Source organism: Triturus cristatus, chromosome 3_1 (genome assembly GCF_964204655.1).
Source record: "Triturus cristatus chromosome 3_1, aTriCri1.1, whole genome shotgun sequence".
NCBI lineage: Eukaryota > Metazoa > Chordata > Amphibia > Caudata > Salamandridae > Triturus > Triturus cristatus.
Window position 1 is genome coordinate 48,180,832 of NC_140583.1, and position 17,505 is coordinate 48,198,336.

The following is a 17,505-nucleotide window of genomic DNA, read 5'->3' on the forward strand; positions in this document are numbered from 1 at the left end:
ATGCACTTTTGTGCATTTTTCTAAGTATTCGCAAATTACGTTCCATTTTATGTTGTTGATAATTGGCGTTTCTTAAAAGCGAAATCAGATTTTTTTTGTTGAATTGCATTTAGTGAATCGCAATTTGCGATTGCCTAAATGCAATTGCAATGTAAGTAATCGCCAATTTTGCGATTACTTAAATAGTGATTTTTTGCATTAGGGATGATGCATCCCAAATGTAAAAATTGTACTCGCAAAGGGGCAGATTTAGGGAATCTGCCCCTTTGCAACCGCAAAATACAATGATGCATGTGCCCCTTAGTAATTCAAATTTATGTAGCAATTGAAGTGACTCAAATGAAAGGACAACTACCAGTAGAGGCAGATGCCATCTGTTAAAAAGATATTTACCAAAGGGATATGGGAACAGCATGAGTGCAAAAGTTTATGGTTGGGGTGCAACTGCCACAGTTATGTGCAGGCACAAGTCCCAAACTATGGTGGACGCTGGCCTTAAAGCAGAGCAGAGACACATTGGCAGAGCTATGTGTATATCCACTACTGGAACAGCCGGTGGTTGTGTAGGTCAGTGTTGAGGTGCATTGGCAGAGCTGTGCATTTGTCTAATACTGGAACAGCCGGAGGTTGTGTAGGTCGGTGTTGAGGTGCATTGGCAGAGCTGTGCATGTGTCTAGTACTGGAACAGCCAGAGGTTATGTAGGTCAGTGTTGAGGTGCATTGGCAGAGCTGTGCATGTATCTAGTACTGGAACAGCCGAAGGTTGTGTAGGTCAGTGTTGAGGTGCATTGGCAGAGCTGTGCATGTGTCTAGTACTGGAACAGCCGGAGGTTGTGTAGGTCAGTGTTGAGGTGCATTGGCAGAGCTGTGCATCTGTCTAGAACTGGAACAGCCAGAGGTTGTGTAGGTCAGTGTTGAGGTGCATTGGCTGAGCTATGTGTGTTTGGGTGACTAGAACAGCTGGAAGTTGTGTAGTTTAGTGTTGAGGTGTATGGGCAGAGCTATGTGTGTGTACTGCACTAGAACAGCTGGGGGTTGTGTAGATTAGTGTTGAGGTGCATTGGCAGAGCTATGTGTGTGTACTGCACTAGAACAGCTGGGGGTTGTGTAGATTAGTGTTGAGGTGCATTGGCAGAGCTATGTGTGTACTGCACTAGAACAGCTGGGGGTTGTGTAGATTAGTGTTTAGGTGCATTGGCAGAGCCATGTGTGTGTACTGCACTAGAACAGCTGGGGGTTGTGTAGGTCAGTGTTGAGGTGCATTGGCAGAACTGTGCATGTGTCTAGTACTGGAACAGCCGGAGGTTGTGTAGGTCAGTGTTGAGGTGCATTGGCAGAGCTGTGCATGTGTCTAGTAGTGGAACAACGGGAGGTTATGTATGTCGGTGTGATGTGCATTTGCAGAGCTATGTGGGTTTCTGGGACTAGAACAGCTGGAGGTTGTGTAGGTTAGTGTTGAGGTTCATTGGCAGAGCTGTGCACGTATCTAGTACTGGAACAGCTGGGGGTTGTGTAGGTCAGTATTGAGGTGCATTGGCAGAACTGTGCATGTGTCTAGTACTGGAACAGCCAGAGGTTGTGTAGGTCGGTGTTGAGGTGCATTGGCAGAACTGTGCATTTGTCTAGTACTGGAACAGCCGGAGGTTGTGATGAATACAGGCCCCAGCTAGGCCCGCAGGACACAAGGGTTCGCTCTCCTGTAATGGAATCTATAAGGAAGTTGGCACGGAAACTGCAAAGTACAAAGACAGAGTTTATTAACCCTTAAGGGTGGTCCTACAATCCATACAATACCCTTCAGTATTGCATAGAGTAGCACAAAGAACTTGCGTACACGGTCCCCTTTTATACACAACAGAGGGGCTCATAAGTGGGAGGATACAACATGAGGCGAGGAATGTTACCTTTTATGGACATTTTCGATACAAGATCAATATGTGGGCGGAGCTGACATACTCCTTGAGCCCGCGAAAACATGGTCAAGCAAGGACTAACTGATAACAGATGTGGTCAAGTCTGGGCATGCGCCAGGCGGACAAAGGAACTATTTATAGACTGTTACTAGGCAGATTACAAGAGCAACTAACACGAAGATAGGACTCTCCTCGTGTTGAGCACGTGGAGACATGACAATACAAAATGGAGTCCAAACTTCAGTCAACATAACGAAAGAGACATGTGTAAGGCAGGAGAATTCATGTCTTTAGTAAATGCTTAATCACATCGTAGTTTCAATTTACAACAGACGACCCTTTCAGCATTTACTGAAGACATCCGGTTTGTTAGGATAATCATCGTATATGTCAATTGTCATCATTTCTTCTACTTCTTTAGCTAAACGTTTCTGATAAGTGACATTGGCAATAGCTTTCTTATCGGGGATACAGAATGATACACATAAGGAACAGAGCAAGGGACCACATTGGACACAGATGCAGCAAGAAAACAGAACTGCTATAATTATACAGAGACCAGTTAAAACCTTCCAACCCCAAGCAGTGATCAATGCCCAAAACCATCCAGAAAAGGACCAAGTGCCGTTTTCTGTATGGATTTCAGCTGCAATTTTATGCAACCTGTTGATTGCATTATAGACTGACGGTGTGTGGTCAGGGATAAACACACAGCAACTACTTCCGATAATTTTACAAGCTCCACCTCGATCAGCTAACATAACATCTAACACCATACGATTCTGCAATGCAACAATTCTGGTAATCTGTAATTCTTCCGTAAGATTCCCAAGAGCAGCAGCGGTTTGGTTTGCACAGCCTCTACCACTCTTGTTAATCTTCGAACCTTCCTACTATTTAGGGCAGCTCCAACGAAGAAAAACAATCCTAAATTAAAATCAATATACTGCTGCAGACTGGTGTCAGTCTGATCCACGTCATCAATTGATAGAGTACGTTTATACCTATTTACAGTCACATTATTTAACAACTTCAAATCCTTATGATAGGATGCAGGTGCCAAAAATACAGGAGGCAACAAAAATGCTACATAACATACTCCGGACCAACCGGCTGGCAAGCGGTAATAACCTTTATTTCCGCATACGAAGTATGTATTATGGGATGCTAAGAAGGTACTGTTATTCAACCCGTCGATGTTTAATATGGTAATACAATCGCTAACACCAACAGGAATATAACCCACACTTTGGACACACAGGTCCGCTTGAGCTTGTGCCACTTGAATCACAAATTTGTCTTTTCCCACAGTGTCTCTGGTGTTCGTGAAAACATAAGGAATCGATTCATTGTCTGGTCGATACTCTTCCCATTCCCAAATTGTCCCATTCGCTTGCGGATATCCATCTTTATCCTGATGACATTCTTTATTGAGTCTGAAGAGTAATCGTCCCACTGTGGGTTTCCGAGTGGCAAAAAGCAAAGTGTACCATGCTCTACAAGAGCCATTATGAGAGAAAGGAAGAGGTATGAATGGCGTTCCTCCTTTCTTCTGATGAGCTGGCATCATACCACATATCCAACAGTTCGTATCATTCGTGGCAACGTGGGTATGATGCAACATCTGGATGAAAGTGTTATTCAAATAAGACTGACGATGCTTCAATTCTTGATACGGAAGGGTATAGAAGTAGTGCTCCTCAGGCACTGGAGTGGTCAACACAAGTAACTTTCGAGCAGGAGTCACATCCTCCACAAACCATGTGGTTATCCCAACAATAGCTACTGTGAGCATAAAACCTGTTGCACAAAGGATCTTCTTTTTCTCCATGTCAGAATAGAGAATCAATATCTTCCTGAAACTAAAAGGTTTGTCAGAACTCTTCCCCTTGGGCAGCGGTCGATTTCTTCACCAACGGGCCAAGACGGGTGTCGCTACACTAATGCAGGGCTGATCCCCCCCCCTTGCCTCATTGGCTCTCTGTTTCACTAACCCAAGGGCCGTTCTGACAACATGTCCCGATACTGAAGGATTCACTTTCTTGGCCTCAGATGATATCGTTTTCCTCCAGGAGCCGCGTGGTCCGGAAAGAGCTCCTCAGCGTCGTTCGATTCCACAGCACGGCCTTTCTCTGTGGTCAGAATCTCTCGTTGATCGGTCAATACAGCAGGCTCCACCAATCCGGGCGGTACTTTGCGGCAGTGCAGGGAATGGATCCAATTCTTTCTGTTGGAAACTCGCACAGCCGTCCTCGTTGCCAGTAAGACTTGCTCAGGACCAACCCATCTCGGCTCCAGGCTGTTCGTCCTGTCAAAGATTTTCACCATGACATAGTCTCCAGGCCGGAGACTATGTCCTTCGCCGGTGGACCGATCAGGGAGCGCCTCCCGGACCTGTTGATGAATAGAAACCAAGTTATCCGTTAACTGTGCCAGATAATCATTCATCATTACACAAGGTACATCATACACAGTCTTAGGTTTTGGTGGATCCCAAATATTCATTGGACGTCCAAAGACAATCTCGTACGGTGTAAGACCGATTCGAGAGTGCGGTACCGACCTAATTGACAACAACGCCAGCGGTAAAGCATCTGGCCAAGTCAAAGACGTCGAAGCTTGGATTTTAGCGATCTTGAGCTTCAGTGTACCATTATACTTCTCGACTAGTCCTGCAGATTGAGGGTGGAATACTGCGTGGAACTTCTGGGTGATGCCTAGACCCTTCAAAACATACTTTATAACATCCGCTATAAAGTGGGGTCCGTTATCACTCCACAGAAGTCTACAAATGCCATATCGAGGGAAGAACTCCTTCAACAGCATCTTGGCGGTAGTCATTGCAGTATTGTCCTTCGTAGGGTATGCCTCAACCCATTTGCTAAAGGCACACACCACTACTAGAACATACTTCAAATTGTTACAACGCTCAAGCTGGATGTAATCCATCTGCAAAACCTCAAAGGGTGCAGTAGGTGTTACAAATCCTCCTGCTGGGGTTCGAGTACCCTTTCCTGGGTTGTACCTCAGGCAGATCATACAGGTCTGCACCACCCTCTTTGCCGTGCTAGCAATCTCTGGATGCTCCCAGACTTGGGTAAGCAATTTTACAATTGCGGAAGCTCCAACATGTGCTAGCCCATGTGCCATCTGAACCATAGGTTGTACAAAAGCCGTGGGTAATTTCCATCTATCCATCTGCTTATTTCTCCAGCAACCCTCATCATCCAATTCTCCCTCACTGGACCATTGCTCCCGTTCTTTGTCAGAAGCGGTCCTCTGTATTTCTCGCACTTCTTCCTTCGCATCATGCCATCTTTCTACTTGCGACTTCACTACATACATGGCAGTAGCACCGGGCTGCATCGCAGTCTCCCGTGCCACCCGGTCTGCTAACGCATTCCCTTCTCCAACTTTATCGACTACTTTCCTATGGGCGCTACATTTAACGATGGCAATTTTCTTCGGATATGTCAATGCAGTTAAAAGATTATGAACTAACTCCCCATGCATTATTTGTACTCCATGTGACGTTAAGAACCCTCTCTCCTTCCAGAGCAGGCCGAAATCGTGCGCTACTCCGAAGGCATAGCGGCTATCTGTATAAACATTCACACACAATCCTGTACTGAGCTCACATGCTCGTGTTAATGCTATCAGTTCCGCTGCTTGAGCTGATTTCTGTGGTATGCGTGCTGTCTCCACTATTGTTTGCAATGTGGTAATCGCATACGCTGCTGAAGTCGTACCATCTGGTAGCTTCAGGCATGACCCGTCCACCCACAGTTCTCCATCTACATCTGAAAAGGGCGTATCCTGGAGATCAATACGACCCTTTGTTTGTTCCTCGGTCACAAGGATACAATCATGTGCTTTCCGTGCCTCAGACAGAGTCTCGGGGTATGGCAACAATGTGGCAGGATTTAACGTCACGCACCTCTTTAACGTAATATGAGGAGCCAAAAGCGTCAGCTCATATCCCGTTAAACGGGCACTGGTCAAATGCTGCGTCTTTGTCTGATTAAGCAAGGCGTCAACAGCATGGGGGACTAACACCAACAGCTTATGAGATAACACAATTCCCTCGCTTTGGCGTATTGACACAGCTGTTGCCGCAACCGAGCGAAAATGCAATGCTCGGGCAACAGGATCAAGTACAGCCGAAAAATATGCACAAGGGCGCTGCTTGTCACCGTGCATCTGCACTAAAACTGATAATGCAAATCCATCTTTCTCATGCACATACAGCGAAAAAGGTTTGGTATAATCAGGAGTCCCTAACACTGGTGCTGAACAGAGAGCCTGTCGCAGTTTCTGAAAGGCAGTGTCACACTCATTCGTCCAAGGAAGCGGGATAGGTGTGTCTTTTGTCAAAAGGGCTAACAATGGCTTAGCTATGTGTGAAAACCCTAGTATCCATTGCCTACAAAACGACACGAGACCCAAAAATGCACGCACGTCCTTCTGCGTGGACGGCGTCGGCGTGTCCAGAATCACTTGGACACGATCTGGTGTGAGTGCACGCCCCTCCTTAGACAAAAGGTGACCCAGATAAGTCACCTTTGGTCTACAGAATTGCAACTTTTTCCGAGAGACTTTGTGATTGTGGGATGCCAAAAAGGAAAGCAAGGACAACGTACTCCTTTCACACAACTCCGAAGTGTCGGCCGCCAACAAGATGTCATCGACATATTGAATGAGGGCGACACCCTCAGGCAGAACAAAGGAGTCCAATTGTCTTTTCAAAGCTTGACTGTAAATGCTAGGGCTTTCTGTGTAGCCCTGAGGGATTCTACAAAATCGGTAAGACCTATTATTTAGAGTGAAACCAAAGAGGTATCGACTATCGGGATGAATGGGAATGGAAAAGAAGGCATTTTTCAAATCAATAACTGAAAACGTTGTCGCCGTAGGCGGGACCAAAGTAAGCAACGTCGTGATATCAGAAACCACTGGGTACTGGGGTATCACGATCTTGTTTACTTCTCTCAAATCAATGATAAACCGATAGACTTTGGCATCCGTATCCTTTTTCAAAATGGGTAGAATCGGGCTATTACAAACGTTATAGGGAACTTCTTCCACTACTCCCACCTTAATCAAATCCTGCACAATCTGTATAAGAGCCTCTTCCCCCTCCTGCGAAATACGATACTGTGGAAGGCGTGGTAACACCGCCCCCTCCTGGACACTAATGTGAACAGGCGGAATCACCATCTGTCCCACATCAGTATCCGAGGTGGCCCACAGAGCACAAGGGAGGGTAGCTAAAACAGCATCTTCTGTAACCACACACATCCGTTCAGACAGGGGGTAATTGTCATTCAATATCACCCGCACTCCAGCAGGGGAACAGCGGATCGTAGCTCTGAAGTGCTTCAGCATATCAAGGCCCATAATATTGTCCGGCGTGTTCGGGGCAAGCAAAAACGGACAGGGTGCAGAAAAGGAATCAACCTGAAATGTGAGGGGCCGCGAAAGAGGGCTTCGGGAGAGTGTACCATCAAACCCTACCGATGTAACCATTAAGCCAGATGGGGGAGCCCTCGGAACCAATTGTTTAGACAGCGCACTACGAGTCGCTCCTGTATCCACTAGGAACTGATCAGTAGAACCCAAAACCTCAGCTGATACGTAAGGACCCTTCTGATCAACCGGCACCTCAACTGATTCTAACCCCCATCCAACGCATTCCTATGCATGCTGAGAATCATGGTACCCAGAACGGTCAATCCCCGACACTTGATACTGGTTTTGTCGATCGAAAACATTAGACCTATCTCGTTGCTGCCCGGCAGGGTCAAAACGAGCGTGATCATTAGAATTCCCTCTAAAATTCGAGAAACCCCCTCTACCTCTCGGGCCACCCTGATTGTGTCCCTGACGCGAAGCATGCAACGCTGGGCAATCTCTGGCCCAGTGTCCCGATTGCTTACAATACGCACATTGATTCCTATTCAGATCAGATCGGCCCGAGGGAGGACCATAAAATCCTCCCCTACCTCTATTTACACCCCGTCGGGGCGGACCATATACTTGTGCTAACATCACCTTTGTTTTTAAATCCTTCGATTTCTTTTCCTCCTGCCCCTTCGCTTCTTGCTCCTGGCGCTCATAGTACTGAGCTATAGTCAGGAGGGCTGTCGGGGTCGCAGTGGACCAAGAACTTTCACTCGCTTTTAGGCGGGCTGCGATCGCCGGTAATAAATTCGCCACATATTTATCAGCAAAAAGGTGTCGACCCGTGTCATCCGTAAGTGACTGACCACTAAAATCATGAAACGTCTCCTCAAAGCGCGTAAAGAAATCTGCAACTGATTCATCGACTTTCTGCTTGCATGAGGCTAGCATATTCCAGTCAATCTTTTTAGGGGGAATGATTGTCTTCAACTTAGTCAGAATAGCAGCAGGGAGATCTAAGATAATCTGAGGTGGTTTCTGCGCGGGCTTTCTCTCCCTATCCTCATCCTCAAGCTCAGACCATCGAGCCTTAAAAACGGCAGCATCATCCACCTTCCGCACAGATCGCCACATATCTGGTGGTAGAATAAGCCCAAAGAACAAATCTATATCTGCTAAGGTCATAATACAAGAATTCAAGGCCCCCTCGACTTCTTCGTAAAAGGCCGCTGGATTCTTGCGGGGATCAGGCAACGCATTCTTTAATGCCATGACGTCAGCCCTGTGCCAGGGAGTATAAACCCAATTATACACGAAATATCCCTTAGCATCGGCGGAGGTAATATCCGAGCTAGTCCCCGTTCCTTTAGGAGGAACATACAAAGGCGCCGCCTCTCGCATTGGTTTAGCATGCACTAGATCGCTCTTATCTGATTGAGAGGTGGATGAATGGCCGTCTCCGGTACGCGAATCCGACCGCTTCTCCTCCTCGAGTTGTTGGCGTGCTTTCTCCTTAAGGTCTTTCGCCGCATCCCGCAACGCAAACAGTCGCCGAACCGCCTCAGGCGCCTTAGAGGGAGAGAAAACACCATTACGCAATGCTTTAGCATCTAATACCACATCGTCAGGTTCAAAGACACTGGAGTATTTCCGAAAGGCAGCAATCACTTCATCAGAAAAGTGTCCCAAGAAATACAACCTTTCTCTATCCTGCCACGACTCCCAAGAATCCAACAACTCAGCAAGGGATAACTTGCCCTTACATGCACGATAGGAAACCTGCCGAAGCTCACCCATTCGCTCAGCCGATAACATGGACCGCGTGTCTACCTTACCCGAACCCGATCCAGAATCTTGTGGCCTCGGGGCAGACGCGCCGACATAAGGAGGCGGAGAACGATCTAATAAATAAAAATCATCGTCATGATTATTAAGGACAGGATAGAGTGGCTGACGAACAGCATATTGACCCGAGACTTGTAACCTACGTTCTTTCTCTTGCCTCTCCGCCTGTTCTCTTTCCTCCCGACGCTTTGCTTCCTGCGCTCTCACATGATCATTCTTTCGTTGCTCCTTATCAAACAGCGCTTTCTCACGTTTCTCTCGCTCACGCACTTCCTTCACCCATAATCGCACACATTCAAACATGTCTTGACGAGCACGCCGTTTACACATACACTGTTCCACATACTCAATCTTACGCATATCAAACGACCCATACAACGGCCACCGTAACTCAGGATCCTTTCTGGTATATTTCCTCCATACTGTGCTGTACATTATGGAGGAAAGACCATGCTTCACATACATATCCCTATTAGGAGTCCCCTCTGGGGGAGCTGGAGCAGATTCCTCGAGGTTTAACCGGTTTCCAAAGCAGCAGCACCACTTACGGAGTGCGCTAAAAGCAGGCATGCTCAAAAATAATGCAGAATATGCAGTATTATCAAAAAAATGGCACTTAAACGTTGTGCCGTTCAAAGTTACACAGTTCCGGAGAAATATCTCCACATTACCTGCCTATATGTGTTGCAACGCATATATTCTCACAATAATCAATACAAGATATGACCGGTCATCACAAATCAAACTCAAATAGCCAAACCAGGCTTCAAAAACTCGGAGCAAGTACCGTACAACGGTTCCTACCAATCAAGAGTCCAGATTCCAACTGCCAAGCTCCAAAATTCGCCCAAACGGCTGTCACGGCAGGACCGACAGAAGAGGTCTCAGTCGAGGACCAGCGCCACTCAGATGATCAGGTCGGAAGGGAAGGAAGAAAAACCTCGGGATGCCAGGACTAAAATGCCTCTGGCAGTGATCACATCCCCGGCCAAATTCCTCACCTTCGTCGCGACCAATCCTTCGAGCATCCGAGTCGCCGATGAGCCCCACGTGACGGGCGCCAATTGATGAATACAGGCCCCAGCTAGGCCCGCAGGACACAAGGGTTCGCTCTCCTGTAATGGAATCTATAAGGAAGTTGGCACGGAAACTGCAAAGTACAAAGACAGAGTTTATTAACCCTTAAGGGTGGTCCTACAATCCATACAATACCCTTCAGTATTGCATAGAGTAGCACAAAGAACTTGCGTACACGGTCCCCTTTTATACACAACAGAGGGGCTCATAAGTGGGAGGATACAACATGAGGCGAGGAATGTTACCTTTTATGGACATTTTCGATACAAGATCAATATGTGGGCGGAGCTGACATACTCCTTGAGCCCGCGAAAACATGGTCAAGCAAGGACTAACTGATAACAGATGTGGTCAAGTCTGGGCATGCGCCAGGCGGACAAAGGAACTATTTATAGACTGTTACTAGGCAGATTACAAGAGCAACTAACACGAAGATAGGACTCTCCTCGTGTTGAGCACGTGGAGACATGACAATACAAAATGGAGTCCAAACTTCAGTCAACATAACGAAAGAGACATGTGTAAGGCAGGAGAATTCATGTCTTTAGTAAATGCTTAATCACATCGTAGTTTCAATTTACAACAGTTGTGTAGGTCGGTGTTGAGGTGCATTGGCAGAGCTGTGCATGTGTCTAGTAGTGGAACAACCGGAGGTTGTGTAGGTTAGTGTTGATGTGCATTTGCAGAGCTATGTGGGTTTCTGGGACTAGAACAGCTGGAGGTTGTGTAGGTTAGTGTTGAGGTTCATTGGCAGAGCTGTACATGTGTCTAGTACTGAAACAGCTGGAGGTTGTGTAGGTCAGTGTTGAGGTGGATTGGCAGAACACTCTGTGTGTGTCCAGTACTGGAACAGTCGGAGGGTGTGTATTTGAATGCTAAGGTGCATTGGCAGAGCTATGTGTGTGACAGAGCTGTGTGTGTCCAGTACTAGAGCCGATGGAGGTTGTGCATGTGTGTTGAGGTGCATTGGAAAATCTATGTGCATGAATATTAGTGTTGAGGTGCATTGGCAGAGCTATGTGTGTGTCCAGTACTGACACAGCTAGAGGTTGTGCATGTCAGTGTTGAGGTGAATAGGCAGAGCTATGTGTGTGTCCAGTACTGGAACAGCTGGAGGTCTAGCATGTCAGTGTTGAGGTGCCCTGTCAGAGCAGTGTGTGTGCCCAGTACTGACACAGCTAGAGGTTGTGCACATCACTACTGAGGTGCATTGGCAGAGCTATGTGTGTGTCCGGTACTGACACAGCTAGAGGTTCTGCACATCAGTACTAAGGTGCATTGGCAGAGCTGTGTGTGTGTCCGGTACTGACACAGCTAGAGGTTCTGTATGTCAGTGCTGACGTGCATTGGCAGAGCTATGTGTGTGTCCAGTACTGACACAGCTAGAGGTTCTGTATGTCAGTGTTGAGGTGCATTGGCAGAGCTGTGCATCTGTCTAGAACTGGAACAGCCAGAGGTTGTGTAGATTAGTGTTGAGGTGCATTGGCAGAGCTATGTGTGTGTACTGCACTAGAACAGCTGGGGGTCGTGTAGATTAGTGTTGAGGTGCATTGGCAGAGCTATGTGTGTGTCCGGTACTGACACAGCTTGAGGTTGTGCATGTCAGTGTTGAGGTGCATTGGCAGAGCTATGTGTGTGTCCGGTACTGACACAGCTAGAGGTTGTGCACATCAGTACTGAGGTGCATTGGCAGAGCTATGTGTGTGTCTGGTACTGACACAGCTAGAGGTTCTGTATGTCAGTGTTGAGGTGCATTGGCAGAGCTATGTGTGTGTCCGGTACTGACACAGCTAGAGGTTGTGTATGTCAGTGTTGAGGTGCATTGACAGAGCTATGTGTATGTCCGGTACTGACACAGCTAGAGGTTCTGTATGTCAGTGTTGAGGTGCATTGGCAGAGCTATGTGTGTGTCCGGTACTGACACAGCTAGAGGTTCTGTATGTCAGTGTTGAGGTGCATTGGCAGAGCTATGTGTGTGTCCGGTACTGACACAGCTAGAGGTTCTGTATGTCAGTGCTGAGGTGCATTGGCAGAGCTATGTGTGTGTCCGGTACTGACACAGCTAGAGGTTGTGCACATCACTACTGAGGTGCATTGGCAGAGCTATGTGTGTGTCCGGTACTGACACAGCTAGAGGTTCTGTATGTCAGTGCTGAGGTGCATTGGCAGAGCTATGTGTGTGTACTGCACTAGAACAGCTGGGGGTTGAGTAGATTAGTGTTGAGGTGCATTGGCAGAGCTATGTGTGTGTCCGGTACTGACACAGCTAGAGGTTGTGCACATCAGTACTGAGGTGCATTGGCAGAGCTATGTGTGTGTCTGGTACTGACACACCTAGAGGTTCTGTATGTCAGTGTTGAGGTGCATTGGCAGAGCTATGTGTGTGTCCAGTACTGATACAGCTAGAGGTTCTGTATGTCAGTGCTGAGGTGCATTGGCAGAGCTATGTGTGTGTCCGGTACTGACACAGCTAGAGGTTCTGTATGTCAGTGTTGAGGTGCATTGGCAGAGCTATGTGTGTGTCCGGTACTGACACAGCTAGAGGTTCTGTATGTCAGTGTTGAGGTGCATTGGCAGAGCTATGTGTGTGTCCGGTACTGACACAGCTAGAGTTTGTACACATCAGTACTGAGGTGCATTGGCAGAGCTGTGCATCTGTCTAGAACTGGAACAGCCAGAGGTTGTGTATGTCAGTGTTGAGGTGCATTGGCAGAGCTCTGTGTGTGTCCGGTACTGACACAGCTAGAGGTTCTGTATGACAGTGCTGAGGTGCATTGGCAGAGCCGTGTATGACTCCCTGTGCAGCAAAAGGCTGAGGAATAGAATAGGCACAAGCCAGCACAGGATGCCTCTAAAAATAAAGCAACACAGGCCGTGAGTCAAGGCACCCGCAAAAAGGACTCTGTGCACCTTTTAAGAAAACAAGAAATCAGGCAAAGATATTACACACTATGGGAGAAAACAATACACCAGAAGGAAACAAAACAGAAGCCACAATTATCTATAAAAAGAAAAGAAAATATATCAAACACTACGAAAAAAACCTAGGCCTGGGCAATATTTCAATGAGCCTACAGCAACTGGAGTCATTTCAATAATTACGCATTACTCTTGTGATGGAAAATTGCTGAAATTACGCAACTAGTTCAGATTGAGTAATGCTGGATTACGCTCTTCATGTAATGATGCAGAATATCCAGTAATTTTGCTGTGATTACTAGTCATTGGTTATAATTACAACAGTTACACCTACCCCTATAAAACGAAAGATACCATGCTCTATGAAGGAAAGCAAATGACTGGAGGATAAAGAAGGTGCTGATTGGTGAACAGTGAGCAGGCGGTGGGCGGGCTCTCATGCACCGAGTGGGAATTGTTTTATTAGGAAGATGTTGAGCTGAGATTGAGGTATGTAATTCAGGAGGGGGCACCATATTGCCTTCGTGAGGGTGCAAGGTAGTACGTCACTGGTGAAACCATCCTTACACCCTTCCTTTCACCATTTCACTCTTTCTTCGAGCCTTCCTTCCATCTGTCCACAGCCTTGTACCTTTGTTATGTCCATGTAGCCTTCCACCCTTCTTTTCCTCACTCCACCCTTCCTTTTGTTCAGCCTCTACTATGTTTTTCATCGACCCTTCCATCCAGCTTTTCATCCTCCAACCCTGCCTTTCATATTTCCACCCTTCGTTTCAACCTCCCACTCTGCCTTTCATCTCCTGCCTTTCATCCCACTACTCTGCCTTTCATCCCACTACTCTCCCTTTCGTTACTACACTCTTCCTTTCATCCTCCCACCCTCCCTATCATCCTCCAACTCCTCCTTTCCTCCCCTCCCACTACTCTGCCTCTCATCCAAAAACTCTGCCTTTTGTCCACCAACTCTGCCTTTCGTTCCTACACTCTTCCTTTCATCTTCCCACCCTGCCTTCAATTTACAACTGTTTAACTCTGACCCATCTACAGAGCTTGAAAAAATAAATCTGCTCTTCAGACGCAAGTCCAGCTCATTGGATGCACTTTTTGTGTCTCCTGTGAGCTTCTCCAATCCGGGCCTTTCGGTGCCTCGAGGACTTTAGTTGTTGTTTGAGGAGCCAAACCCTTGAAGGCGCGTCTGTGTCCAATCACAAATTCACCCTCTTACTGAAAGAATACACGACGCACGGTCTGTCACAAACCAAATTTACCACACTTAAAAGCTGCTTATTATTACCTTGGTTATGGCACAGAGTCAATCCCAGGGCATGCTCTCCAGGACAGACACACCTTGTGACCTGTGCTGAAAGAGGTGTCATCCTTGGGACTGAGAGCTGATTGGCGGATGCTCAGCCTCTTCTGGGTATATTAAGGACTGGTCTGGGGTCAACAAAGCATCTCCCAGAAGGAAGAAACATTGTCCGGTGGTGACCTGAGCACTGCCCCAGAACCCGAGGATGGACAGCAGAGGATGGGCCCTGGTCGCAGTGTGCCTGGTGAACACCTGCTGGAGCTTACCTGTACAGGTGAGACCCCTTTAACAATGGTATGTAGAGCTGAGTCCAGACACAAGTGAGAGCTGCAGTAACTGTCCTAAATATATGGTTCTGTGGAGTTGTAGTCTCTCAGGTGTGTACACCTGTGCAGGTGAAAGCCGCAGTAACAGTGTTATATATGGTTCTGTGCAGGTGTAGACGCTCAGGTGTGCCTCACTGTAAGTACACCTGTGCAGGTGAGAGCCGCAGTAACAGTGTTATACATGGTTCTGTGCAGTTGCAGATTCTCAAGTGTACATCGCTGTAAGTACACCCATGCAGGCGAGACCCCTTTAACAATCATAGATATAGCTGTGTGCAGGTGTGGGGGAGAGCTGCAGTAACAGTATTATATATGGTTCTGTGCAGTTGTAGACTCTCAGGTGTGTACACCTGTGCAGAGGGGAGCTGTAGTAACAGTGTTAGATATGGTTCTGTGCAGGTGTAGACTCTCAGGTGTGCATCACTGTAAGTACATTTGTGCAGGTGACAGATGCAGTAATAGTGCTATATATGGTTCTGTGCAGTTGTAGTCTCTCAGGTGTGTACACCTGTGCAGATGGGAGCTGTAGTAAGAGTGTTATATATGGTTCTGTGCAGTTGTAGACGCTCAGGTGTGCCTCACTGTAAGTACACCTGTGCAGGTGAGAGCCGCAGTAACAGTGTTATACATGGTTCTGTGCAGTTGCAGATTCTCAAGTGTTCATCTCTGTAAGTACACCCGTGCAGGCGAGACCCCTTTAACAATCATAGATATAGCTGTGTGCAGGTGTGGGGTAGAGCTGCAGTAACAGTATTTTATATGGTTCTGTGCAGCTGTAGACTCTTAAGGTCTGCATCACTCTAAGTACATCTGTGCAGATGAGAGCTGCAGTAACAGTGCTACATATGGTTCTGTGCAGTTGTAGACGCTCAGGTCTGCATCGCTGTAAGTACATCTGTGCAGATGAGAGCTGCAGTAACAGTGCTATATATGGTTCTGTGCAGTTGTAGACTCTCAGGTGTCAGTGGTGGCTTGTATAGGGCATGCTGTGGGGCGGTCAGGAGGGGCGGGGGAGGGGTAGGGTGGAGGGTAGCCAACTTGGACATACGATGGAACTGAGGAAAGTAATTATTATGTTTCTCCGTTCCATCGTATGTCCGAGTTTACAACCCCCACCCTGCCCCTCTCCCGCCCCGCCCCACTGCCCCACAGCACACCCTATGCAAGCCGACACTGTCAGGGTTGCATCACTGTAAGTGCACCTGTGCAGGTGAGAGCTGCAGTATTAGTGTTATTTATGGTTCTGTGCAGTTGTAGACTCTCAGGTGTGCATCACTGTAAGCACACCTGTGCAGGTGAGAGCTGCAGTAATAGTGTTAGATAGATCTATGTACACATAAAGCCTCTCTGATGTACCTCACCTGACTGTGGATGCATCTGAAGAGCCAAGTACCACAGTAACCATAATATATAGGTCCTCTTTGCACCTGTACAGGAGAGTATATGAGTGGCAGTATCTCATAGCCCTGTGCGCATGTAACTGAGCGTCGCCCCACTGCTATTTGAGCAGAGCAAGTATACAAATATAATGATAATAACACAACGTTATTATTATTTTTTTTCTGCAGGACTGGAGCCAGGGCAGGGCGGGGCTGAGCACAGTGAGGAGTAGTTTGCACTTCCTATGTGCGCATGAATGTTCATTCATGCGCACTTACCATGTTCTCCTAATGGCTATGTTGCACAGCCTGCTAGAAAACATGCAGAGGCTCCCAGACAGTGCCTGAGCAGCCAAACAGGCCGCTCAGACCAATCATGACTCTTGTCATGCAGTGTATTGATTGGCTGGGAGAGTCTGCTTCCTGTGCTGCCAGTGCAGACGAAGAGGACAGAGGAGAGGCGTGTGGCGGCGAAGTGAAGGTAAGTTCATTTTTGTATCCATTCCCCCCGCTCTACCACCTCCGTTCCGAGGCTGGCGACACTGCATGTAACATAGCTCAGGCGTGCTTCACTGTAATTGCACCTGTGCAGCAGAGTATATCAGTGACAGTATTATACAGTCCTGTCCACATGTGATGCCTCGGGGTCTGTTTCACAGAGAGAGCACCTGTACAGTAGAGTATATAAGTGACAGCATCACATAGCCCATGTACATGTAATGCCTCTCAGGTGTGCTCCACTGTGGGGGCACCTGTACAGGAGAGTATATGAGTGGCCATATTATACAGCCATGTGCACATGTAATGCCTCTAAGGTGTTCTTCACTGAGAGCGCACCTATGCAAGAGAGTATACCAGTGACAGTGTTACAAAGCCCTGTGCGCATGTGATGCCTCTCAGGTATGCTTCACGAAGAGAGCACCTGTACAGAAGAGTATATCAGTGACAGTACTCAACAGCCCTGTACACATATAATGCCTCTCAGGTGTGCTTCACTGTAGGAGGCTAGCTTAGTTTAGGGTGTACACTTATTTAAGTGAAGCACCTTGCACTAATCCTGACAAACCTTATGGTAATTTTAGTGGTCTTAGACAACCATAGAAAGCTCTCTAAATGTTAGCTATGGAGAGCAGCCTTCAGGCTTAGTCCAGAAGGAGTGTAAAGCAGCTTGTTTTACCAGTATTAATCATATAGTGTAGGTTAAGTGAAAACGAACCACACAGTGTAGTTATAAATATATGTATTTATCATAAACACTCACTAACACATTGAAACATCTCCTCCCTGTAGATATAATCACAATACACACAATACTTCAGTAATAGCACACGTTAGTA

The 17,505-nt window shown here is 47.1% G+C and overlaps 1 protein-coding gene across 1 annotated transcript in view; it reads left to right on the top strand.

Moving 5' to 3' along the window:
- The first annotated feature begins 14,613 nt into the window (after nucleotides 1-14,613).
- The window catches only part of LOC146859672 (astacin-like metalloendopeptidase), a 113,121-nt gene continuing 110,229 nt past the window's right edge, over nucleotides 14,614-17,505 (top strand). The window contains exon 1 of the mRNA XM_085643426.1: nucleotides 14,614-14,737. Coding sequence (XP_085499552.1) covers nucleotides 14,669-14,737 — 69 coding nt within the window. The 5' untranslated portion in view covers nucleotides 14,614-14,668. The remainder of the gene's footprint in view (nucleotides 14,738-17,505) is intronic.